This window comes from Euphorbia lathyris, chromosome 8 (assembly GCF_963576675.1).
Source record: "Euphorbia lathyris chromosome 8, ddEupLath1.1, whole genome shotgun sequence".
Lineage (NCBI taxonomy): Eukaryota > Viridiplantae > Streptophyta > Magnoliopsida > Malpighiales > Euphorbiaceae > Euphorbia > Euphorbia lathyris.
This window is the reverse complement of record NC_088917.1, coordinates 55498698-55524963: the sequence shown is the minus strand read 5'-3', so window position 1 is coordinate 55524963 and position 26266 is coordinate 55498698. Positions and strand designations below refer to the sequence as shown.

At 35.5% G+C, this 26266-nt stretch overlaps 3 protein-coding genes across 3 annotated transcripts; 2 read left to right on the top strand and 1 right to left on the bottom strand.

Annotated features, from left to right (window-relative positions):
- The first annotated feature begins 1015 nt into the window (after positions 1–1015).
- LOC136201909 (heptahelical transmembrane protein 1) lies at positions 1016–4124 on the top strand. Its single transcript, XM_065992287.1, has 4 exons — positions 1016–1420; positions 1518–1610; positions 3084–3141; positions 3223–4124. The coding sequence occupies exons 1-4, from the start codon at positions 1143–1145 to the stop codon at positions 3910–3912; spliced, it is 1119 nt and encodes a 372-aa protein (XP_065848359.1). The 5' UTR covers positions 1016–1142; the 3' UTR covers positions 3913–4124.
- A 9287-nt stretch (positions 4125–13411) lies between these two features.
- On the top strand, positions 13412–15897 carry LOC136202572 (xylogalacturonan beta-1,3-xylosyltransferase-like). Its single transcript, XM_065993269.1, has 4 exons — positions 13412–13628; positions 13699–13868; positions 14266–14629; positions 14712–15897. The coding sequence occupies exons 1-4, from the start codon at positions 13479–13481 to the stop codon at positions 15369–15371; spliced, it is 1344 nt and encodes a 447-aa protein (XP_065849341.1). The 5' UTR covers positions 13412–13478; the 3' UTR covers positions 15372–15897.
- A 320-nt stretch (positions 15898–16217) lies between these two features.
- Positions 16218–21536, bottom strand: LOC136202571 (putative chloride channel-like protein CLC-g). Its single transcript, XM_065993268.1, has 7 exons — positions 21191–21536; positions 20903–21103; positions 20464–20641; positions 19003–19265; positions 18113–18382; positions 16882–18013; positions 16218–16692 (listed from the first exon to the last, which is right to left on the bottom strand). Exons 1-7 carry the CDS (start codon positions 21334–21336, stop codon positions 16558–16560), a joined length of 2325 nt encoding a protein of 774 aa, XP_065849340.1. The 5' UTR covers positions 21337–21536; the 3' UTR covers positions 16218–16557.
- Between the last annotated feature and the right edge of the window lie 4730 nt (positions 21537–26266).

The window sequence follows — 26266 nt, the reverse complement described above, 5'->3', positions numbered from 1 at the left end:
AGCAAGGATTCATTCCTTTTGGGTTTACTCAACCTTCAAGTTTAGCTTAAGAAGTTTGTAATCTTTGTTGGTTTAAGATTAAAACCTCCAGATCGATTTAATCTACATCAGCTTGCGGATCGACGAAACAGAAAGTATTAGCATTAAGAGGGTTAGCAGTGAAAGAAAGAGCCCGACAATCATTTCTTTATGAATATTCATAGCGGAGTCTACTAAAAAAAGGAGCAGACCAGCCTCATCGTGGTGATTAGAGGACACGTGGATGTAAATTTTGATGACTTGGATAAATATTTAACAATATGGATAAGATATTAAAATAGGTTTATAGTTTTTGGGAAAGTATCAATTTAGGATCCACATACAAAATATCATTAATATAGGTTTAACGTTTAAAAATGTATCAATTTAGGCCTTGATAACGGAACGTGACACGTCGTCATATTACTCCGTTAAGTTCTGTCAATTGTACATGGAGAGAGAAATCAGAACTTAACGAAATAATATAAATGATGTGTCACGTTATGTTTTCAATGTCTAAATTAGTACATCGTTTTTTAAACGTTAAACCTATATTGATGTTATTTTATACATAAAACCTAAAACGATACTTCCTCAAAAATCATAGGCCTATTTTAATACTTTATCCCTTGACAATATAACATCAGCGATAGTTTTAAACTTATACCAACGTAATTAAATTAGACATTCGTTCAAATTTATTCCGATTTTGATAAACGTTTATAAATGTTACAGCTCAGAGGGCAAACATGAAGAGTGAAATAGTAGTAGCTAGTGTTTGAAGGCTTAAATGTTGAGGTTGAAATTATAAAAAAAATGTTGAAATAGGAGGAGAAATTAATTAATGTTAGGTTGACGGTGGCTCTATGAATTAAAACTGTTTTTTGGTTATATTACATGTATGAAATATTATTGGTAACCTAACAACGTGTACAATTACGATTGGTTGGTTGTAAGATAGAAAGAGAGAGAGACACACACCCGTCTTTAAATGGGTGCAGTTAGTTGGTGTAGTTAAGCATCTTTCCCAATTCCCCCATTTCCATTACTTGTTCACTTCATTCAATTTCTCTCCTTTTTTTCTCTTCTAACCAAATTCAAATTTCAAATTACATGATTCTTTTATGAATTCTGCAAATTCATATTTACTTCTCAGAAAATCAATGGATTCTTCCAACACCAACAAATTAGGATCATCTGCCGGAGAAGATGATAATCTTCTCCACCTGTGTCGAACACCTAATTACAAAAGGAAACGGTACGGATTATCGTCGTTTTGGGAGCTTCCGGATTACATGAAGGATAACGAGTTCATATTGGGTTATTATAGAGTTCATTGGCCTCTTAAAGAAGCTCTTCTTAGCATCTTTCGATGGCATAATGAAACTCTCAATGTCTGGACGTATGTTCTTCTTCTGATCTTCTTCTTGTTTTTTTAATTTTGAGTTAAGATTTATTTGATTAAATTAATTATTAAGTTGTGTTGTGTTGTTTTTTAGGCATTTGATTGGGTTTCTGCTGTTTTTGGGGTTAACATTGGCCAATATTATGCAATTTCCTCAAGTAGCGGATCTTCTCGCTCTTTTTACCTGGTTTGTAATTTTTTTCATTTTTTCATCTTTCTCACTACTTTTTCATCATTTCTCATTTTTAAGCGATCATAACTTATATGGGATTTTGTGTGTAATTTAGTTTTTTTATTCAAATAATTAATTTATTAATTATAATAAAACTTTTATAAATTAATAATATTGGAACCATGAAAATTATTATTTTATAGAAGTTATTAATTTACGAAAATTTTAATATACTTGAGATACTTTTCTACACTGGGACTTTTTCTAAAAAAAACAATTATTGCTTCTTTTAGTCATAAATTATAAAGTTTTTATTTTTTATAAAGGTCATAAATTATAAAGTTAAATCATGTATTTTAGGAGAATAAGAAATTTCCGAAATAGATTATTGTATAGATTTATTTATTTTACAATACTTTTTTTTATCCATAATGTATAGAAATATAGAAGGGGAAGCCTTAAAAAGGCCTAATACATTTTTGAGTAAATTACACAGAAATTCATTTTTTAAAAACTATTTATAATTATATCAAGTCATAATTTTAGATTATGTTAAACTAGTAAAATCAGTACTTTTAATATATTTTAAGGATTAGAAGTTTAGAATATATTTTCTAGGGTTTATAATTTATGAATTGAAGTCTATAATTTTTTAATTATGGTATAAAATCATGATATATACAAAATAATGACATATTAAAAATTAAATTTGATGATATGATTTAATTGTAATTTTGTATTTAGTGATATTCATGTATTTGACCCTACATTTTTAAACATTTCTAGCCTCGTGTAATTCCTTACTTTGAAAACATTCATATTTATGAACAATCTTACAATTATTGATTGGCACCCCTTGAACTTGCTATTGCTATATATTTTAATTTGTTCAAAATCTACTTTTACTTTGCCACGTGTATTTTTAAAGATTAATATATCAATTTAAAGATAAAGAAGCGGTTTAAAAGTAGTTGACTTTTCTAGATATAGGTTGAATACCTTATATTTATTGTTGCAATGGTGACTCGTTTCCTTGAAATGGAAGAGGAGTAAAAATTCTTGGAGACGGGGATGTTTTACGGATTAGTTACAGTAAATGGTTCTCTCATTTCGTTTTAATCTTCATTTTAGTTTTCACAATGTACACCATTTGTAAAGATGAAGACGTGGATTCTTCATCAAAAGTTGGGAATTGAGTAGAAATTTTAAAATAATTTTAATGTACGTGCTTCTTAATAAAATAACGGTTAAAGAATTAATATAAGAGGTTATTTGGATATAATAAAGTTTAGTATATATTGGAGGAGTATTGTAGAAACTTTTAAAAAAGAGTGGGAAGAAGTTTACAGTTGGTATATCTACTTTTCATTGAATGGAATATTAGTTACTACTAACATTTTTCAAAATTTAGTTGTGAAAAAAATGAAATAAATTTATGTGACATATTTAAAAAAATGATGAGTAGATATTGTTCTATATTTGTTGCAGGTCAGTAGTTACAAGTGGAGAAGCAAATGTATCCCATAATTCAAAAGATTTCATGATGGTAAATATTTATTTCTCTCATGTCACACCTACCTATTTAATTCATTTCTCCAACTATAAACTTAAATATCTTCAATTGCAGGGAACACCAAAGCTTCTACAATTAAAGGAGATAATAACTACATCTAATTCAACATTGGACATTACACACCCCGGAATAATATTATCACCCGTAACCCGGTGGCCGTTCTATGTATTCTTAGCCGGCTCAATGTTCTGCCTTATATCAAGCAGCATTTGCCACCTCTTTTGTTGCCATTCCCACAATCTCAACATTTTCTTACTTCGTATTGATTACGTGGGAATCACAACTATGATAATCACCTCGTTTTTCCCTCCCATTTATTATATTTTCCAATGCGATTCGCATTGGCAATATTTGTATCTCGGGGGCATCACAGCAATGGGAATGTTCACCATTGTCACACTCCTTTCTCCGTCCCTCTCGACTGGGAAGTTTCGAGCCTTTCGAGCTCTACTCTTCTCATCCATGGGGTTATTCGGGATAATCCCTGCTGTCCATGCCATAATTGTGAATTGGAATAATCCGAAGCGTGACTTGATTCTTTCTTACGAGTCTGCCATGGCTACTTTTTATTTGACGGGTACGGGGTTTTATGTGAGCCGGATTCCGGAGAGATTGAAGCCGGGATGGTTTGATCTAGCGGGTCATAGCCATCAAATATTTCATGTGTTTGTGGTATTAGGAGCATTGGCTCATTATGGTGCTACCCTTTTATTTATGGAGTATCGTGACCATGTTGGATGCTAATTAATTAAGTGTATATAATATATTTCATGACTTATTTATGATTTATATATATATGTTGTTGTAATGTGGATTTTAATTGTTTAGAGATCATTCTTAGTGAATTTTTTATGCATTGTATATTGTGGACTTAAATTAAAGTATAGTCCATAGTATTGGTGCATCAGTGTATGTAATACATTTTCATAATAAGATTACAATTAGAGCTCTTTTTACATTCTGTATTTTCTTTTACTATTTTCTACTTATTTACTTCTTTATTTTATTTTATTTTTTTACCGAACAAAGGGATGTCCTTACCATATGATCAAATTGTAAATGCAGTTATAAATTTGATTAGTACATAATATATCCAATTTTTTATGGAAATATTGATCATAATAACATAGAATTCAATTAATATTAAATTTTGTAATATTGGATTTATATATTATTAGTAGTTAAGTTAGGTGGCCCACGTCATATGGAAGGGTTTTTGTGACGTTTAAAGTTATATGGGCCACTTTCGTCCTTTTCTGAGTATTTCCTTAACACTATATATGTTCTGGTTGCTGTACATTTTTTATTGAGGAATTTACACGAAAACTCATGTTTCATTTTTATTTTACAATTAAAAAAATCAGTTTTTAAATTTTTATCAGAAAAACTAATACTAATTATGCTTTTGTCAAATTACAGTTATTGTAAACCAATTTTTTTTAAGAAAGAAGAGTAATGGAAATGGCGAGGATTCATCACCAACAGAGAAAACAAATAAATAAAAACTACAATTCATTATTTTTTGGTAACTATGAAAACTACAATTCAAAGTTAAATTTTTAATGGATATCTTTTCAGAAAACACCTTCAATGGATATTGGATAATTATTTAAAATAAAAAAATTATAATTTATCCATTTGATAAAGGATGTGTCATTCGATTGTTAAAATTGGATTAGATTTATTAAAGTTTGACATAGTTAAAATTATTTTGACACATGTGAGAAATTTACCCTTTTTTATTTTTACTTTTTTCTCATCATTTTTAGATTCTTCTAACTTTATTTATATTGCATCATTTTATTAGATAAAAAATTCAGAGATATAGATCACGAAAATGAAGGAATAAAGAAAGAAAAAAGACTATAAAAGCAATAAAAAACTTTAGGACCTTTATGAAATATTAAAATTATTATAGATCTTATCTGGTGGGAAAATAGATAAGGATTTTATCTCGGTCTGTCTTAAACATTTATTGGGACTTGTATAAAATATTAAAATCGGATTCTTAATATCTTTAAAATTTATAAATATACACAACTTTAATATTTTTATATAGTAAAATACTTTCATAATGATAATTATATTTTTATAAATAACGCACCAAAAACTCAAAATCAATGCAAACTCAAACTAATATGAGCTTTTCTATTTAAAAATTATTTAAAAATTGTTATCCTTCTAACATTTTCCAAACAAGTCTTAAAAAAAAAAATCACCCAGTCACTATCAATACTAACTAAAGATTCAAATTGTAATTCATCAAAACCTTAATAGTTAGAACTGAAAGATAAAAGAACTACAAGTATTTCAAATAGTTTATACCCAGAGTTATAACCACTCAATATATATGACACACCATCATAGACTATTTTAATAAACTTTATTTTATTAAACTATTAATTTTGATGGTTAAACTCTATAACCATTCAATTATAAATGATCCACCAATCACCAAAGATCCATCAATTAATAAAACTCTATTATATTATTTTAAAAATTAAAAAGATATTATAGAAATAGTTAAAAGCTTAATAAATTACTCAATATTTATTGAGTGGTTGATAAGTGCTCAATATATTAAATTCACTCTAATGTGAGACAGAATGAGTATCATGAGTGGTTCATTATACTCAATTAGAGACACTTTAATGTATAAAAATAAAAGGCCTAATGCTCCCCAGCTCCCTTAACTTGTCCGAATTAGTCATTTTACCATCAACCCATTGAATGTCCTATTTACCCCATTAACTCCATAAAAGTGGTATTTCTCACCCCTTAACTTATCCTTTTACTTCCCCAACTCATTGAATGTTCTATTTACCCCCTTAACTAATATTAGCCACTTGGATATTCATAATCTAAAATTAGTCCTTGTCTAGTGTCTTCTTCTACTAGGTTTTTATTCTCGATATTATTCAAGTATAGAAAAAATAAAATTGATTGACTCACTTCCGTTCTCAGGTTTCTGAAATTGAAGGGAAGTAAAGCAACTGGTTCAGTTGCAGTCCTGTTGCCTTTTCCCCTTTTAAGCTACTTGAAATGTGTTGCATTGTAGCCAAATAATCTTTCAAGACAATGGGGTGGGGTGGGGGAAATGATAGTAGATCTTGGCATGGGCTGGATCGGCTCAGATGAGTCCTTCACCTACTGGATTATCAATCAATATATTTGTCATGGGCTTTTGGACCACTTATGAATGGTCTTCCATCCTATATTCTTTTGTTACAAAAAGTTTAAGTAAAGTAGGATCTAGGGAAATTTACACAGAAATTCACGTTTTAAAAATTATTTACAACTATATTAAGTATTAGTTTAAACAATGTCAAAAACTAAGTAAATAATTATTTTTAATATATTTTAAAAACTAAGTTTTATGAATTAGGTTATGATTTATGAATTGAGTGTTGAATGAATAATTTGATAAAGGGAGGATTATGGAGATAGAGAGAGATAAGTAATAACACACTAATTGATTTGAATCACCTTAATGATTCTGGCTCAGAGGCCTTGTATTTATAGTGAGCCAATAGTAGTTTGTATAGGAATACAATACATAAGTATAGTCGTATTGAAACTCTACCTAGCTAGGAATATAGACAGATTGAAACTCTAACTAGATAGGAATCTATTTACAGAGATAATTAGAATATTATCTCTAACACCCCCCTCAAGCCGATGGCGGGCACGAACAAAGAGGCGAGAGCGTAGCATCGTGAAGCGAGCCGGAGCTAGCGGCTTGGTGAGTATGTCTGCAACCTGATCATCGGTTGGAATAAATCTGACACTGAGAAATCCTCTGTGAACTTGTTCACGAACAAAATGATAGTCTAGCTCAATATGTTTCGTGCGAGCATGAAACACTGGATTTGAGGTGAGATAAATTGCTCCAACATTATCACACCATAACTGAACCGGGGTGGGTAATGGAAATCCGAGATCCGAGAGAAGAGATTTGAGCCATAGTAGTTCTGCAGTGGCATTTGCTACTGCTTTGTATTCACTTTCCGTTGAGGATCTGGCTATTGTGGGTTGCTTGCGGGTCTGCCACGATACAATACTGGATCCAAGGTAAACACAGAAGGCACCCGTGGATCGTCGATCATCAGGACACCCTCCCCAATCACTATCTGAGTAACAATGGATGTGCTGTATTGGTTTGATGGACATGACTATGCCAAAATCTGATGTGCCCTGAATATAGCGTAAAACCCTCTTGACTCCTTTCCAGTGCTCATCAGTTGGACAGTGCAGAAACTGACATAATTTGTTAACTGCAAATGCAATGTCAGGACGAGTGAATGTTAAGTATTGAAGTGCCCCCACAATGCTTCGATATTCATCTCCAGAGGTTAAGCTGGTGCCTAGCTCCTTTGAAAGTGTTGGTGTGGTGGCCATGGGCGTTAGTGTGGGCTTGGAGTCAATCATCTTCACTTTGTCGAGGATGTCAGCCACATACTTGGCTTGACACATGTGAATGCCATCCTTCTCATATCGGATCTCAGTTCCAAGAAAGTATTCTGCCTTACCAAGATTGCGAATGGGAAACTCATGTTCGATGGCTGCAATAGTGTTGGTGATGTGTGCAGGGTGGTTCCCTGTTATGAGTATATCATCAACATAGCACAGAATGTAAGTCTTTTCAGTATCGGTGCGTCTGATGAACAAAGAGTTGTCAGCCTGTGACATTTTGTACCTAAGGGAGAGGAGGAATGTTCGAAGGCGAGTGAACCATTCTCGCGGTGCTTGCTTCAATCCATGGAGACTCTTTTTGAGAAGGCAGACATGATCTGGTCGGTCACTGTCCCGAAAACCCTGCGGTTGTTCCATATATATGGTTTTTGATAAATTTCCATGAAGAAATGCATTGGAGACATCTAGCTGATTAATGAACCAGTTGTTTGCTGCTGCAATGGCAAATACAGACCTGATGGTTGTAGCTTTGATTACTGGACTGAATGTTTCTTTGTAGTCAATCCCAGCTTCTTGAGTGAATCCTCGTGCTACTAAGCGAGCTTTGTGACGATCAATGGTTCCATCAGACTTCTTCTTTGTACGAAAGAGCCACCTGGAGGTGATGACATGCTGATCATGTGGTCTTGGTACAAGTTGCCATGTGCCATTGTCCAGAAGAGCTTGAATCTCTTCAGACATTGTTGTACGCCATTCTGATTGTTTGTTGGCTTTACTGAAGCATGTGGGATCCACTGTGCCATTTGGATATGTAGCTAAAAGTCCCTCAAACCTTCCTCTTGACTGAAGAGATGACTGTCGAAGTTGCATATAATGTTGTCGTGGACCAATCAGCGGTGCATTGTGAGGCCTGGGCCTTTCAGTTGGAATAGGAGCAGGTGGTGCAGTTTCAGGAGGAGGAAAATCTGTTTGTGGCATAATGTTCTCCTCATGAGGTAATACATTCTGTATTTCCGGTGTGGTGATGTTCACAGCATCAACTGGTGTGGTAGGATCATTCTGAGGAACAGGTGTTGATGCAGCAGTGACCACTGGCGACATATATTGAGGTGGAGCTAACGGAGCACTGTTTGTGGCTTCGGAGTCGGGAGGAGTAATTGGGGTTCCAGGATGAGGTCCAGAGTGGCCAGGTGTGATGGGTTGGGAGTATGGAACCAAGTTAGAAGAAGATACTATAGGGTTGGGATTAGAGAAATTACCTAGATACGAGCCGAGTAGAGATGGTAGTTGACACGATGTGCTTACCCCTGAGTTGCTAGATGAAGGTGATGATGCAGTGATTGCTGATGCAGGAAAAACTTCTTCATTGTGCTTCATAAACTTGCAGATGTATATGCGTCCGGTGGCATATTCAAGACATATATCCCCAGAATGATTTTCTGATGGACCAAGGTAGACACATAACTTGGAGCGAAAATCAAATTTGTGCTGATTGTATGGACGAAGAAGGGGATAGATACCACTGCCAAAAATGCGTAATGCCTTATAGGCATGCTGTTTCTTGTAGAACAAGAAATAGGGTGACTTGTTGTTTAGGATTTTGGTGGGTAAGTAGTTAATTAGCCTAATGTTGTGTATCATGGCATAGTTCCAAAATTTTAAAGGTAAAGATGCATTGGCTAGCAAAGTAAGGCAAGTATCAACGACATGTCTAATTTTTCTCTCAGCTATACCGTTTTGTGCATGAGTGTGAGGGCATGCAATCTTGTGTATAATGTCATGTTGTTTGAAAAAAGGTTGTAGTTTTTGAAACTCCCCCCCAAGATCAGAGTAAATGTTCTTAACCCTTGCACTATACTGATTAGAGATCATGGCATAAAAATCACAGAAGGTTGAAAAAACATCACTCTTATTCTTTAAACAAAAAACCCATCCAAATCTAGTGAATTCATCAATGATTATTAAAAAGTAACGGTGGCCAAGACAAGAAACAACTGGAGCTGGCCCCCAAACATCCAGATGTAAGTTTTCAAAAGTAAATGTGCTAGAGCGACTAATAGATGGTAAAGAGCTTCTAGCAAGCTTGCCTAATGGACAAAAAGAACAATTGCTAACTGGTTTTGAAGAGGATAGATTGTTTCCTTTGAGAACTGAGCTGACTGTCTGATTCTGACAATGTCCAAGCCGTGCATGCCACCTTTCAAAAGACACCTTCTCTCCAACTAGCGCCTCCTTCAGGGTGGGTGTAAGCACATAAAGCCCATCTTTACTCGGGCCCCATAACAGGATTTCCCCAGTTGTTTGGTCCTTCACAAGAAAATGGTTAGGCCAAAATTCAAAGAAACATGAGTTGTCACGGGTAAATTTTTGAACAGATAATAAAGATTTGGTAAGCTTGGGAACAAGTAGGACATCATTAATTTTCAAATTATTGATATTTGAATTTCCAAAGTGAGAAATTTGCAAACCTTGACCATTGCCAAACTGAACTGTATCATATCCTAGGTATGGTTGCATTTGATGAAGTTGAGTCGGATTTGCCGTCATGTGATTGGTTGCTCCTGTATCTGGGTACCACGGGTGATTAGGACCCATGAATGGATTCGGTGGTTGTTGCCATGCCATGTGCGCTTGTGGTCCAGGATTGTATTGTGCTCTTGAATTGTTCTTTGGTCTTTTGCACTTGTCAGCCTAGTGGCTTGGATCACCACAATTGTAGCACTTGCCACTCCTTCTCTTCTTTGGATTCTGCTTCTTTGAGTGATTTGTTTCCATGGTGGAGACATTGGCCTCCCGGTGTGCTGATACACCCTCGGGCTGAAGCAGAGTTGTCTTTCTGGTTGATTGAATCATGCCCTCAACTATCTTCAAGCTGTGCAAAATCTCTTGATAGTTGATGTTTGTACTGTGCTGAGTTACAAGATTCTGGACAGTGGAGCGATACTCTTCTGCCAAACCTTTGTAAAGAACTGACGGTAGTAGATGTCGAGGATAAGGATTCCCTGAGGCAGCCAGATCATCAAGGATGGACTTCACTTTTTGCATATACGCAGTGACAGACATTCCTCCTTGCTCAAGTTCATGCAGTTCGACTCCCATCTGAAACTGCTTGCTGCCTGTAATAAGCCCGTAGGCATCCTCTAAGGCTAGCCAAATATCATGTGAATATTTGAGATATGCAATCTCAGAAAACACCTCTTCGGTGATTGAATTTAGGAGCAAAGTCCTAACCACATTTTCTACATCATCCCATTGAATAAAAGATGGATTTATGATTAAATTCGCAGCTGATGTCACAAAACCTGTTCTAGGAATAAATTTGGGTGGGGGTGGTGTTGAACTAAAAATGTGAGGAAGAAGATGATAGGTTTGAAGGGTAGATTTCATGGACATTCTCCATGCTTTGTAGTTGTTCGGGGTTAATTTGATGTTAATATTGATGTTTGTGGGTGGTTGTCTTGGTTGTTCAACATGAGTGGGTATAGGTTCTGGATGGACAGGATTGTTTGTATTATGAGGGATGGATGAGGAAATAAAATTGTGTCTAACATTGGTTGACGGTTCATCAATAGTGTTGTGAAAAGAATTTGAGAAGAAAGATGGTGAGGGATCATGGGATAATTGAGTATTGTAACAAAATGGTGAAGTCTGAGATTCAGAAATAACCTGATGTGTGTTACTGGCTTCAGCCGCCTGATATGCTGCTAAGGCAGCAAGAACTGGTGGAGAAAATAGAGTTGGAGGAGTCGAGGATTGTTGAGTCTGTGTAGGCGGAACGGCTGCCTGATATGCCGTAATGGCGGCTAGCACCGCAGCGTGTGCGTCAGACGTTGTCGGTGGTGGTGGCTTTGCGGTTTGAATAGGAGCCGCGAAAGGAAGACGGGTCGCAGGTTGAATAGGAGCCGTTGTTGCCGTTGGGCGCGCTAACGGGGGGCGGGTGCTAGCCGCTTGGAACGCGAGAAGCGCAGCTTCCACTTCCGGGGCCAGCGAGGTCGCCGCGGCTGTTACAGTTTGATTTTGCGCAACCTGCGCAGACGCCCCCCCAGCCATAGTCGTCGGAGGTGCCGTAGTGGGCGCACGGGCGCTGGCCGCCTGAAACGCATGGAGCGCAGCCTGAACTTCCGGAGACAGCAAGGTCGCCGCGCCTGTTGCGGTTGAATTTTGCGCAACCTGCGCAGACGGACCCGCAGTCGCAGACATCGAGGGTGCCGCGGTGGGCGCACGGGTGCTGGCCGCCAGATACGCATGTAGCGCATCGCGGACATCCGCCGGAAAAAAGTCGCCCACCGTCTTCTCTTGTGGCGGAACTGTTGCGGCAGGATTGGCGGCGGTGGTGGCTAGAAATTCAGATTCTCCGGTGACGAATGGTGAGGTGAACCTCCAACCCGACGATGCAAACGACCCTCCGAGGGCGTCGTTCGCGTTCCGAGCAGCCGCGGAATCAGAAGCCGCGTTTGGTGCGATGGTGACGGCAGCGACGCCGGCGGTGGCGGCAGTGGCATTTGCGGCGGTGTTGGCGGCGACGGAAGCTTTGTATTGAGAATAGGTTAGGGATTGAGGATGATCAGAAGATGCGGAAGTTGATACTACTGATACCATGTTGAATGAATAATTTGATAAAGGGAGGATTATGGAGATAGAGAGAGATAAGTAATAACACACTAATTGATTTGAATCACCTTAATGATTCTGGCTCAGAGGCCTTGTATTTATAGTGAGCCAATAGTAGTTTGTATAGGAATACAATACATAAGTATAGTCGTATTGAAACTCTACCTAGCTAGGAATATAGACAGATTGAAACTCTAACTAGATAGGAATCTATTTACAGAGATAATTAGAATATTATCTCTAACATTGAGATATAAAATTATAAATTAGGGTATAAAATATACCTATATAAGAAATAGTGACATATCGAGAATTAAATTTTGTAATATAATTTAATTGCAATTTTGTAGGTAGATATGATTTTCATGTAAAAAGTTCATAGATCTATGCATTCTCAAAATTAGGACAAACCGATGAGAACTTACAACACCTACCAATAAGAGTTAAATTTTGATAGAGTGAAATCCGAACTTCAAACCTAACAAGCAGATATTCAACTTCCTACCATTCAAACCAACCTCGGTTAGCTCAACCTAGTTGTTGCTTCATTTTTCATTCTCATATGTATAACACTTCACGTACTAAGTAGAAATACCCAATCAAACTACAACTTACAATAAAGTTATAATATATATACATATATGCTGCAAGCTCAAGAAATTTAGAGATCCAATATTCTATTGATATGAATTAGAGGTAGTTTGGGAATCCATATGGAATATCAACTTGCTTTTTCCTATAAACTAGCTAGGTATTTGTGATAGAGTCAAAATCCCCTCTTAATTACTGTTTCTTCAACTACAAGATAAAATTGCCCCATCTCAAGGATGCATCACATGTGAAACAAACTAACACCCTTCATTTCAATAGCTACTTAATTTTCTTATACATATAGTATAAAATAGTGCTCCATTTAGGAATGCGAATTACAATAAAAAGCTCTCATTTTCATAAAGTTTGGAAAATCGTTATTGCAAAGGAAGTTTTGATTCCATAATTGTATGGGACTCAAACTCATAACAAGAGAAGTCAACTTACTATTCACTATGAAGATGTTTATATAGCCATTAAGACATCTTATCCAATAAAAGTTTATTTAAATCAAATAATCCAAATATAGCATCTTTAGGTATTTTACAGTCTTAATTCAAGTCTTTTTTAAACTCTTCTTCTTCTTATATTTTATGAAATTAACAGAAGCTTTTTAGTGTGTATCAATGGCATCCTTCAACTATTATTATTATTTCATTCTTCCTGCTTCTCCTCTTCTTCTTGTTTGCTTCTTTATGTTTCCTTCTTATGAAACCCATCTCACTTTGCATTTCAATTCTTTCAATCTCACTAAACAAAACTACACCGTTACTACTAGAGATGAGTTGATCCTATCTTCTTCCATGCCCATTTATGAAAATAAAAATAAGGCCAAAAATGTTGAGGTGAGCAATTATTTATTATAAGTTCCTCTCTTAATTATGATTAATGTTTTTTCTTACTATTTATGAGTAGACTAAGAAGAACAAGAAAAAGAAGAGCAACTTGGACAGGATTGAGGAAGGTTTAGCTAGAGCAAGAGCTGCCATTCTCCAATCTTCAAGATCAACAAACTACTCTTCACACAACAATTTCACATTCTTCCCAAGAGGATCCATTTATTTGAATCCTTACTCCTTTTTTCAGTTAAGTCATCTTACTCTTTTCATTTTTTCTACGTGTGTTCGTAATATGTTACTAATGGGTTATAACACTAAGCACATATATAGCAGAGTCAAGAGTCAATAGAATTCGTGCTTTGTGCTAATAATATCTGAAATTAGTTAAACTAGCCAACATCAGAAATAAAATTGTACCATATGAACGTTAGGATAAAATCACTAAATGTTATTTATTTATTTTTTTTTTTTGTATCTTATGTCCTATTCATTTATAAACCAATATGTTAAATCCGAACTCTAATTCACAAATTGTTGATATGAAAACGTTGAAATTTCTCAAAAAAAAAAAAAAAAAAAAAACAGTATGTTGGAAAAATTGTACATTTGAAATTGAAAATGGATATATATTGAATGTAAGCAGAAGCCATAAAGAGATGGTGAGAAGATTCAAAGTATGGACATACAAGGAAGGGGAGATACCGTTGGCCCATGAAGGCCCATCAACGGGAGTATATGGTTTTGAAGGGCAATTCATAAACGAGATAGAGAGCCCAAGAAGCCCATTTAAGGCCCAAAATCCAGAAGAGGCCCATCTATTCTTCATACCACTGAGTGTGACAGCAATTGTACAGTACATATACCTGCCAATCACAACTATGGCAGAATATTCTCGTGACAGGCTTAGAAGAGTGGTCACAGATTATGTCAGGGTCGTCGCTAATAAGTATCCGTACTGGAATACAAGCAACGGTGCTGACCATTTCATGCTTTCCTGTCATGATTGGGTACATTATTCTCCTTAATTTTAATTTTAGCCTTTACCTATAAAACAATGGAATTTTAGGTTTAACAATATAACTTGTTTAGGCACCTGACATATCCCATGGAAATCCAGAGCTGTTCAGCAATTTAATTCGTGTTCTATGCAATGCGAATACAACAGAAGGGTTTGAGCCGAAAAGAGATGTGTCCTTGCCTGAAATCTACATTTCGAGACCTCTTCACCCTGAGAACTTGGGGCAGACCCCAAAGAAAAGGAAGATATTAGCCTATTTTGAAGGAAGGCCTCATGGATGGATTAGGGAAATTCTGTTTAGAAATTGGAAGGGAAAAGACAATGAAATAATAGTAAGAGAGAGCACACCAAATGGGAGAAATTACAGGAAAATGTTGGGGATGAGTAAGTATTGTTTATGTCCAAGTGGGTATGAAGTAGCAAGTCCAAGAGTAGTAGATTCAATATACCAAGGATGTGTTCCTGTTATAATTTCAAATAACTATTCATTACCCTTTAGTGATGTGCTTAATTGGAAGGAGTTTTCAGTGCAAATTCCAGTTGAGAAAATAGGAGAAATGAAGGAGATATTGAAAGCTATATCGGAGAGAAAGTACTTGAAAATGTATAGAAAGGTGAAAATGGTGCATAGGCATTTTGTGATGAATAGACCAGCTAAACCATTTGATGTAACTTATATGATACTTCACTCTTTATGGCTTAGGAGACTTAACTTTAGACTCCATACATGATAATATCATATATATTATAAGTTTTGTATACTATATGATTACATGACAATTTTATTAGTTAGTTATTCCTTTCATGTAAGTGATGCGATATGCATGATTCCTTTTGTATTCCTTTCTGGATCACACTAAAAATATACATGTAATATAATAAGTATTATCAATATTACACTTTTCTTAATATAATATACATGAACATTTATTTATATCAAATGTATAATCTCCTATAAGAATCGAATAACTATATTTAAACAACAGTAATATCAAAATTGATATTCATGAAAGATGCAAATGAAAATTGATGATTGACGTGTTGGCCGATTTTAAGAACTGAATCGTCGTTATAAATAACTGTGGTTGAAACTTGAACTTCAGTCTGAAAAGTCTAATGTGTTATCTACACAATAAACATAATTACTTGTATATATACATAACATATCCACAAGGGAGGTTCTAGGGGGAGCTGACCTAGGCACCCACCTAGGGCCTCGGCTACCCCTAGAGTCACTCCTGAAATCACTAAGAATCAATTATTGGAGATTATATGCCGTCAATAAAGATGGAAATTGCTAGTGATGCATAAATAATCTCATTTTATTGTTAATAGAAGTGTCAAACAATAATTGAAATAACAAAAAGGCAATAAAGATGGTAGTAAATGACAGTCCTACTACACAAAGGCAACATGACATTAAGATCAAAGCAGGTGCTATGGAGAAAAAGGTACCATACAATGGAATGCATTACAGGCCTAATTACTTACAGCTTAACTTTAACGGTAGATAAGTTACTTAGATATAAAGCCAGATACAAAAATGTGATGTTGAAAAAGCTTTATGTAACGGAATATATCATCAAAGAGGAGTTGATTATGAAAATAACCCTGTAAAGTACAAATATTTTCACAAAAGTGTGTTCCATTCAATTATCATCAGTACACGATGACTTACCTCTTCAAATGTTTCGCACAGCTAGCCGGATGATTCAACATATAATCGTCTATTCTGGTCTTCTTTTGGTTCTAGTTGGTAGGCATGAAGAAGCCAAACCACAACATCTGAATTCTGGAGGCCTATAAGGACTATGTACAACCTCATTGTCAAGAGCAACATCACTTGACTGAGATACACCGGAAATTTTTTAAATGAATAAACACACGATTCTTATCCGCCAGCATCTACGCAGGAAACTAGAAAATCTTGAAAAATTGGGGTAGCTTGATTCTTAATCTTTTCCACCTGCTCTTGAAAAGCAGAGGGTGCAAACCCAGCACGTGCTCTGGCATGAAGTCGTGCCTCGTCAATATACCCACAACAGGAGATCTCTGAAATTAGAAGCACTGTCAATTTTTCTCATTCGGAATTAAACTAACAAAAAGAAACATAAAATAGAGACATCACACCACAGTCAAACAACTCCACCATGTAGACATATAAACCCCTTTTGAATATGCTACCTAACTGATTAGCAATTGAGATTTGTAAACAGAAATCGATGGAATGAATATTCTTACACTAGAGATCTTTGGTATCACCAGTAGATGCCTCAAACCAACTTCCCGGAAAAGTGCACGAGCCTTAGCTAGCGACATGGTCTCCACAACAGTATAAGGCGAAGCATTAGTAAAAGGATGCAAGTCCAAGAACATCTCCATCTCTTCTTCGGTAATTTCTATATCTTCAATCCTGTCACCATTACCAGAAGCTCGCTTTGCAAAGTCAGAAGCTGAAAATTGCTCAAAGAGATCAACTCCAATTGGCATTGGAGTAGACGAGAAAAGTTTCTTCTTCAGCAATTCAATAAGATGGGCACGGAGGATAAGTCCGTAAAGAAGAACTGGCGAATCTGAAACTGGAGGTTCATCAATCACAGGGAATCCATTATGCCTTGTTGTTTGGAGAACATGAACTATATGTCCAACCTTCTCAAAACCACGAAAGAGTTGAAGTGGACCTGTGACTACATCAGCAACTGTCAGCTGCCTCATGTAAGGTTCAGAATGATTTTCTAGATACGGAAAACCTTTGGCTTTCATGATAAGGTCATAAATGTTGCTATTAAAAGCATCGGCAACAGTCTTGGAAACAAGGAGAACCAACATTATCAACGGAAGTAACAAAAGGTTATTGGTCAACTCAAGGATAATGACACATAATGAGACAGTCATCCTCATAGACCCACCAAGCAATGAAGCAGCACCGAGCACTGCATAAAGGCCGTGATTAAGAGTGGTGCCTGAACCAACTAACATTCCAACAAGACGTCCATAAGTTGCACCTGTCACAATAACTGGTACAAAAAGACCCGCTGGAGCAACAATCCCATAGCTTAAAATACTTAGGAAAAAGCATGTAACAAAAAATATGAGAACTGATGAATACTGAAACTCGGAGTCTGTATCTCTACTGAAAAGGTTTCTAATAGCATCATCATTTGTGTTAAAAATGAGGCTAGCAAGATCATTGTATTGATCAGAAGCGCACTGAAATTTCTTGTAGTTGCCAGACCGGCCTATTGTTGGACAGTCTTCCGCTGCGTCAGATGGACAAGATTGACATGATGCCAACCAGGGTAAACCGAAAAGAAGACAGGATGTGAATATAGAGATTGAACAAGCAAGTAAAATTTTGTAAGCAACGCCTTTCCTGCAAAAGGGAAACATGGAAAACAAATTTGGAATAAATATTTCAGACCACTGAAAGGAAACAGACCTTTAGCAAATATGAAATTTGTGGTTAGCTTACTCGTTAATGAAATTATACACTCGAAGAACCTTGTCCAAAAGAAAATTATAAAAACTACCCAACATGCCCCCTATAACTCCAAGTAGAAGCACAGGAGGAACATCAACGAGGTGATATGTAACATTTTCTGTATAGACATCAAACATTATGAGCCCTCCAGTACCAAACAACCCACATTCTCCCTTCAAGCACACATCAATTAGAGCTCGAAGCACTAATGCAACCACAGCTGTTGTGAAGAAAGCTCTCCATAGAAGGGCACTTCTCCACCTGCAGAACAAAAAGGTAGGTACTACTAATATTTGATATTGTAAAGAAGGAGGCATTTGCAATAGTTACCGGATATATCTGAATGGTAGAAAATGAAATCCTGATATGTACTCTGAAAATAGGTTTAATTGTGAGGATACAGAGTGTCTGTATAGATAAACTTTTGAGTTTAAAAAAGGCTCACGACTGTAATACAAAATTCGGATTTGAACATAAGTCTACAAGCATAAATGCACGATCAGTCGACCAGCACAACAAATGAGTACATTCATGATTTCTGTGGAATTAATCACAATTATAAAGTTTATGCAACTTAAAATCAAGCAACCACCTAGAGGTAATAAGAGAGCAGAAAAATCATGTGCATGTGTTCAAGTGGACAAGCATTTTATGCGTTGTATATAATACAAAGTCGAATAGTGTTACATGAAAAATATCTGATAAAAAATCAATAAGCGTATGTTTATTGATGTCTATGGTTTAGCTGATAATAAAGTATTTTGTAGACTAGTGCAATGAATACTGCCACAGAAAAAACCATGAAAAGTGCAAGATATGAACTGTTATAAACAAGATACAAAATTTCTATATCATTGAGTTTTCCTCATATAGATACATACCAAGAAGCCATTTCTTCAAGAGCAAAAAGCACGCCCCCAACAGGGGCACGAAATGCAGCAGCTATCCCAGCAGCTGATCCACACGTTACAAGATCTCGCCTATCTCGGTCATTTTTGAAAAAACGTAGCCATCTTCCAGTTAAATTATATTTCTTAGATCCACCCTGACCAAAAAATGATGCAACACAGGCACCAGTGTGTACCATCGGCCCTGCCTTTCCAACATGTAGAGATGACGACACAGCAGCAATACTTCCAATAATCTGCAAAATTTTAGATTTTTGCGTAAAATTATAACATTCACTTGTGAGTACATTTGTATTAAGATGTTCATATAGATTTGTGACTTTTAGAAACTTGAAATGTTCAATGTGCAGGATTTCAAAAATTGTCTAGGAATCCCCACAGAAATTATCTTACTAAATGCATAACATATACAAAAATGAAGAATCCAAGTGCTTTAATCATAGTTTATCCATCTGCATCTCTCCAAAAGTGTATTTTCACAATTAGCAGGCAAACGCAAATTAAGCAAGGAAACATGGAAGAGAAACTGTGGATTGAATTGAATGGTAACACAACACTCACTTGCAATGGCACAATCCAATAACACCGTTCAACTATTATATCTACTGCAACAATTTAAATATCATATACTCCACTAATTAGAGGGCGAGCCTTGGCGCAACGGTAAAACGTTGTTGCCGTGTGACCAAAGGTCACGGGTTCGAGTCTTAGGAGCGGCCTCTTGCCAATTAAATTGGCAAGGGAAGGCTTGCCCCCAATACACCCTTGTGGTGGGACCCCTCCCCGGACCCTCGCTCAGCGGGGACGCGTAATGCGACCGGGCCGCCCTTTATACTCCACTAATTGCTTTTTCAGTACAATAATAATAAAAAAAAGAAGTTTGTTGAATATGGATTCAAGCATAATAAAATACGGAAAAGGATCAAAATACAGTTGTGTTAGAGACATATCAAGTACAAAAAATTGATACAACAACAAAACAATATCCAAACCGCCTAAGAATTCTCACTCTAATAACAAACATTTATGCAAATCTGATATTCGTTACTGTAAGTACAAAAGAAAGAACAGAATAACTTATCGGAATGTAAACGTTGTCTGTTCTTTCTTTTGTACTTACAATTTGAAAACTATTACGGCAGACTCTGGTGCAATCTGGAATTCCGATTACAACTCATATATCACGATCATCAGCATTTTCAGCAAGGGAAATCTAATAAAAATCATTCCAACCCACAATATTATCTTGCTTTGTGTGTGATATTCATAATTTATGTCTAATAAGCAAGGATTTAGGCAAAGCTGACATTCATAATTTATGTCTCAGATATCAAGATCAACAGCTTTTTGCAATATCATCTGTCATTGTGTATAATATCATTCTTCAAGTGGCTAATAAGCAATTTCAATCGGCAAGCTCAGAAGAATACTGACCTTCACCACCAAAGTTCGCAGAGAAAGAACTCCTGGTGCATCCACGCCATTCAGGTAAGCTTTAACTTCAGGTATACCTGAACCAGAAGCAGCCGGAGCTACAAAAGCTGTGATGACGGATGCGAATAGCGTGAGAACCAAATTAGACACTGAAAATACAAGAAAAGCCATTCCGTACCTGCACAATTTACAGCAATTCAATTAGTCCAACCTTCATATTTAAATTAAAAATAGCGCGGAAAAGAAAGAGAATCCTTAATTCTCCGCTCAAGTCAAACCGCCCCGCTTTATTCCAAGTGGCTTCGATAATAAGCTAATACGAAAGTTTGCATCTCTGCGGAAGGTAATTGAACTCATTGCCTTCAAAATTCAAAGTAAAGGCAGATCTAGCGAAAACCACAAAATGAAAGAGAAAAGAGAGGAAGCAGCAATTTCATACCTAGAAGAAAACATCATGTTGGAAGTGATAACAAACTTCATGCCAGCAATATTTTCAACGGCGAGATTATTAAAAAAGCCAATTAGACTAACAATTCCGCCAATCAAGAAGCAGAGCAACCATTTCATAAAAACATATTGAAACATCTGGATCTTCCCCCTGGTCCTCCAGTCCTGCTTAAAGAAATCATTCTCCGAAATCCTGCAATCAAGTACCAAAAAAAAATCAGAACAGCATAATTAATAGAAATGAAGAAGAAAACGAAAAGGAAAGGACAAAAGCGATTACTCATAGTCAAGGCTCTCAATGGGGCAGACATTGGCACCGACGATGGCGACTTGAGAAGTGGAATTGATTAGCGATCGTTGCGAAGGAAGTAAGGGAGCAGAAAGAGATTCTTGATCAGGAAGTCCGTTAATGGAAATAGAGGACATGCTTTTGGATTCAGTTTTCTTCCAAGTAAGAAGATGTTGAAAGAAAAGGCATTTAATCAAAGGACAAAGGTAAAAGGAATAATTGTATAGAATAGAAGCAGCAGATGAAGAAGAAGAAGATGACAACGAGCGAAGAAGAAGCTATTCTTGGGACAGACAGAGAAGAGTTGTGGTTATGAACGTCAAGTGGGGTAGTGACGTGGCAATTGGATGGGCTTTTCTTTTCTTTTCTGCTTCCGTTCCGTTTATGAGATTCTTCAACGACCTTACAGTAAACAGTGTTGACTGTTATCTTTCGACCAATCTTTTAAAGACCTGTACACCAACCCAGCATGAAGTTATTTATTCCAAACAGTTCACTGCCTCAATGGATTGAATCGAAATAGTTCCATAAACATATTATATATAATAAAATCTCTTTTTTTTTTTTTTTGGAAAAGTAAAATCTCATTAACCCTCTCCCGAAGTAGAGGGTTGTCAACTGCTCCTTCATCTGGAAAGGGCTTAGCGCTGTGTTTACTGAGTTCTGTACGGGGATTGGCCTGGAGGTGGGTAATGGTAAATCCATTAGTTTCTGGTATGACACCTGGATTGGTGATAAACCGCTGATTGAAGTGTGTAGTTCCCCTCTGCCTAGTGATATCCGTCCCTGGAAGGTTGCTGATGTGGTGGACTCAGAGGGAGACTGGATCTGGTCTAAGTTCGACACTTTCTTTAGCCTGGAGACCCTCCTTAAGATTAGAGGAGTGAAGATTAGTAATCAAGAGGAGGATAAGGACAGACACTGCTGGGCCTTGACTAATAATGACACTTATTCTTGTAAATCGGTCTATGAAGCTTTTACCCCTAATAGGGCTGATCCTCCCGTGGAGATCTGGAAGACCATTTGGGCCCTTAAAATCCCTTATCGCATTAGAAGTTTCCTGTGGCTGGGAGTCAAGGACAGGCTGCTCACTAATGCGGATAGGCACAGAAGGCACTTGGCTGAGTCTGGAGCCTGTAGTAGATGCAGAGGCCATGTGGAAACCTTGTGCCATGCTCTGAGGGATTGCCCTAATAGTAAAAAGATTTGGGAGGGGATTCTCCCTCACCACACCCTTCCTTCTTTCATGGCTCATTCTGAAGTTGACTGGTTCTCTGATGGAGCCAATGGGAAGGTATTGGCCAATATGGAGCATGGTGACATTTTCTTCGGTATTATCTGTCACCAAATTTGGAAATAGAGGAATGATGAGTTATTTGCTAAGAAGACTGTCCTTATTCCTGACTTACTTGATTACTTCTCGAAAAAGCTCTCTGTTATTACAAAAAGCTTTGAAGGAGAGCCCCTTGTTAGACCCTCCCAGGATAATGTGGTCCATTTAGTTGGTTGGAGTAAGCCCAGAGAAGGGGTTGTGAAGTTGAATACGGATGGCTCCTGCCTTAGCAATGGCAGAATTGTTGTTGGAGGAGTTCTTCGGGATGTTGGTGGCGCTTGGCTGGCTGGGTTTACCCATAATTTGGGGATGGGCTCATCCTTTTCTGCGGAGCTCTAGGGTATTATGTCGGGTTTAAAACTTACCATTCGCATGGGTGTTAAGAGGCTATCGGTGGAATCTGATAATTTGGAGGCAATCAACAGGATTTCTGATAACCAGGCTTTTTGTCTTAATAGCCAGAATCTTATCAAAGCTATTTTAAGGCTTCGTCCTGCCTTTGAGGTTCTTAGTTTTTCCCATATTTATAGGGAACAAAACCGCGTGGCGGATCGCTTGGCAGCCGCTGGGCATGGGGGGATGTTAGGTGTTTCTACCCTTTCTGTTCCTCCTCCTTTTCTTTTGTCTACCCTCCTAGAGGATAGGGTTGGGGTCAGCCTTCATAGACTAATCCCGGGTTAGGTTTTGTCTGTTTGTTTTTCCTTTCCTATTCCTACCAAAAAAATATATATATAGTATAAAAATTCACAAATTTAAAAACAAATTAATAATTTAACATAATTTAAATAAATATTAAAATTTACACAAATCATTCATAATAATTTAAGATCTACGGTAATATGAATATTAAAATTCAAGTTTTTTTAACAAATTATTCCTATTTATAATTGAAGATTTAATTTTTTATTTTTTATCATCAAACCAGATTTTGATTTTTAGATTTTTATTTTTTAAAAAGACTCCTAAAAAACTTTGAATCAATTTGGTTTACCAATTTGATGTTAGTTCCCAGTTTGATCCTGATTCAATCCGATTTAATATAATTAAATCGTAGAACTTGCAATTGGACCGGATTCATGGTTGGTTCGCAATCCAATCGATCGATCTGGTTTTTAAAATATTGTTTTTGGCATGTTTTAACAAAAATATTTTTTAGAATAACTAAAAAGAAAACTAAACTATACTACTTGTTTTGAGGTTAATAAGATGAAAGGACATTTATTAGAAGGAATATAAATGGTGGGATATAGATAAAAATGTAAAAATATCTTATCCGGTATCCTATAAGATAGTTATCCCTCCAAACTTATACCAAAAGGAAGTGTGGTAACTTAAGTTGATGAAAAGTCCATCTTTTCCGTGCAAAAATTTATGTTTTCCCCTTCAATCCTATTTTCACAAATTTAGTGTATTTTCCCATTACATTGCTTTTCTCTTTAGTTTTGTGATATTGACTTTATGAAATTAATTACTCTTTTCATTCCCTTATCTAAGTCATTCTAGCAAATTAGTTTTTTCTCATAATATAAATCATTCTAGATTTCTAAAAAAATTTACTTTAGTTTTTTGGTCCAAACATAAATTTTTTTGTCTTAGTCTATATGTTTTTGAAGATTAACTTATTCCTCAATCATGCATGAGAAAGAATTTTTTTTTTTTTGTTAACCAATGTAATTTTATTAGTTTGACTCTATATTAATTGTATTTTTTAATTTGAGTGAGTACCATTTTTTCATATATGTGTGTAAATTAATTACCATTATTTTAAAAAAAACTGGTTAATTAGTTTGATGTTATTTAGATACAATTCACATCATATTTATCTTAACCTGAATTTTGATAGGGAAATTTAGTATAATGTTTAAAGTATTTCTCAAGTTAATTTTAACCTTTCAACTTTTAAAAACTTAAGTTTGTTCGTATATTATTTTAGTATTAATATGAAATGAGATTATTTAAATTTAAATATTGATAACATAGTAAAATATATTATTTTATCTTTTTTGGTAGAAGGAGGAAGGCTAAGGCCCGAAAACAACAGAAAAAATAGCAAAAATAGTAAAATCAATCTATCAAAGCTAACTCCACACATGTCATATCTCATAATGTCTCATATGCTTGCACGAGACACACCACACTCGTGGTTACCCAAAGGATGACTCCCTGCGAAATTTGCTATCCAGCTCGCTACTCGATTACCTTCTCGATAAGTATGGACAAACTTCAGTACCCAATCTTGTTAGGCGAATTCCATAAGTGTACGGTTTCGCTTGTAGTAATAAAAGATATCGTTCCCTCGTCAGGTGCATCTCCATCGTGGCATCATCAGGTGCATCATCTTAGCCGCCTCATCAGATGTATCATCCGCCACCACCACAGCAACTGAACAACGACAGAACCCAGAGAAGTCTACGATTCGCGAATGCCACCACAGCAACTGAACAAAACAAATCAAAGATAGGCTGGGACTAAATCCACAAAAAAAACAAGAAGAAAAACTCCCACTACATGCAAAGACTGAGACTCTCACAACGACGGCGGCGGAGAGATTATCATTTTTATTGTTTCCTCAACAATTATACATAATTTCTCTTTAAGTACTTTTAAGTTTGATGTGCATCATACCATCCTCAATATATTTAGGATGTTATTTTTTGTAATTAGTATATCACTGTTACAAATTCAAGATGGAAATTTTGAACATCTACTACTTTATAAATCGAAATTTTCAAAAAACTCCATAAAAATTTATATACCAACCTTTAACTTCTCAAGAATAATCAATTGAGCTGTAGATTAAAAAAAAAAAAATACTTTAAACATTCTTTATCAATGAAACCTGAATCCAGTACCATATTTGTCCCGAATACTAATCTATGTAATTGCTTCGTGGTTAATTATATTTGAGGCTTTTGTATTCTCCTTACTTGATTCTTTTATTCTGTTTATTTTATTGATTGATAGTAGTAATTGTACCTAACTTCTTTCTTTCGTCAATGAAGTAAAGTGTGTAGTTGAGATAGATGAATAAAAAAGAATATGGTAAGAAGTATTAGTGTGATATTTAATTAAATTAGATGATTAGATGCATCTACTAATCAGTCTAGTGAGAGGGGGAAATTTCCCGAGTTTGTTTGTTTGTTAGATGACAAAACTAAAAACACTAGCCTTGTCAATCATTTCTTTAATAGTTTCTTTCTACATTAATTATCCATCTTCAATTTTTATTTTTATTTTTTTGGTTTAATACATGATTTGTTCTACACTTATCCAAAAAGATTGATTAGTCCCATAAACTTTCATACTGTTTCGATAGCTCCATAAATTTATATAAAATGTTCATTTAACCTTCTAAACTCGCATAAAATGTAATCAATTAATCAATCGATTGCAAAAAAAAAAATTAAAACGAAAGTATTACAAAAAATCACTTTCTTATCGTTAAGCCTAACCTCATATCATATCTACTTTTAAGGATTTCATTTTAATTCGTAAAAAAAAAAAGGATTTCATTTTAATTATTTAATTTGAATTGTAAAAATTAAAATAAATTTATTTTCGTACTAAATAAAAAATATTAGAATTAGAAATAAATTCCTTAAAGTACTCACCCTAGTTAATTTTTTCTTTAATACGGGCTTGTTTAAGGATTTCATTTTAATTATTTAATTTGAATTGTAAAAATTAAAATAAATTCATTTTCGTACTAAATAAAAAAAAATAGAATTAGAAAT

Excerpts from the sequence above, each read along its gene's own strand:
- LOC136201909 (XM_065992287.1), top strand. The coding sequence starts at position 1,143 with ATGAATTCTGCAAATTCATATTTACTTCTCAGAAAATCAATGGATTCT. Across the intron at positions 1,421-1,517 it reads GAAACTCTCAATGTCTGGAC|GCATTTGATTGGGTTTCTGC; the intron begins GTATGTTCTTCT and ends GTTGTTTTTTAG. Across the intron at positions 3,142-3,222 it reads ATTCAAAAGATTTCATGATG|GGAACACCAAAGCTTCTACA; the intron begins GTAAATATTTAT and ends CTTCAATTGCAG.
- LOC136202572 (XM_065993269.1), top strand. The coding sequence starts at position 13,479 with ATGTTTCCTTCTTATGAAACCCATCTCACTTTGCATTTCAATTCTTTC. Across the intron at positions 13,629-13,698 it reads ATAAGGCCAAAAATGTTGAG|ACTAAGAAGAACAAGAAAAA; the intron begins GTGAGCAATTAT and ends ATTTATGAGTAG. Across the intron at positions 13,869-14,265 it reads AATCCTTACTCCTTTTTTCA|AAGCCATAAAGAGATGGTGA; the intron begins GTTAAGTCATCT and ends GAATGTAAGCAG.
- LOC136202571 (XM_065993268.1), bottom strand. The coding sequence starts at position 21,336 with ATGTCCTCTATTTCCATTAACGGACTTCCTGATCAAGAATCTCTTTCT. Across the intron at positions 21,104-21,190 it reads ATTGAGAGCCTTGACTATGA|GATTTCGGAGAATGATTTCT; the intron begins GTAATCGCTTTT and ends ACTTGATTGCAG. Across the intron at positions 18,014-18,112 it reads GTGTATAATTTCATTAACGA|GAAAGGCGTTGCTTACAAAA; the intron begins GTAAGCTAACCA and ends TCCCTTTTGCAG.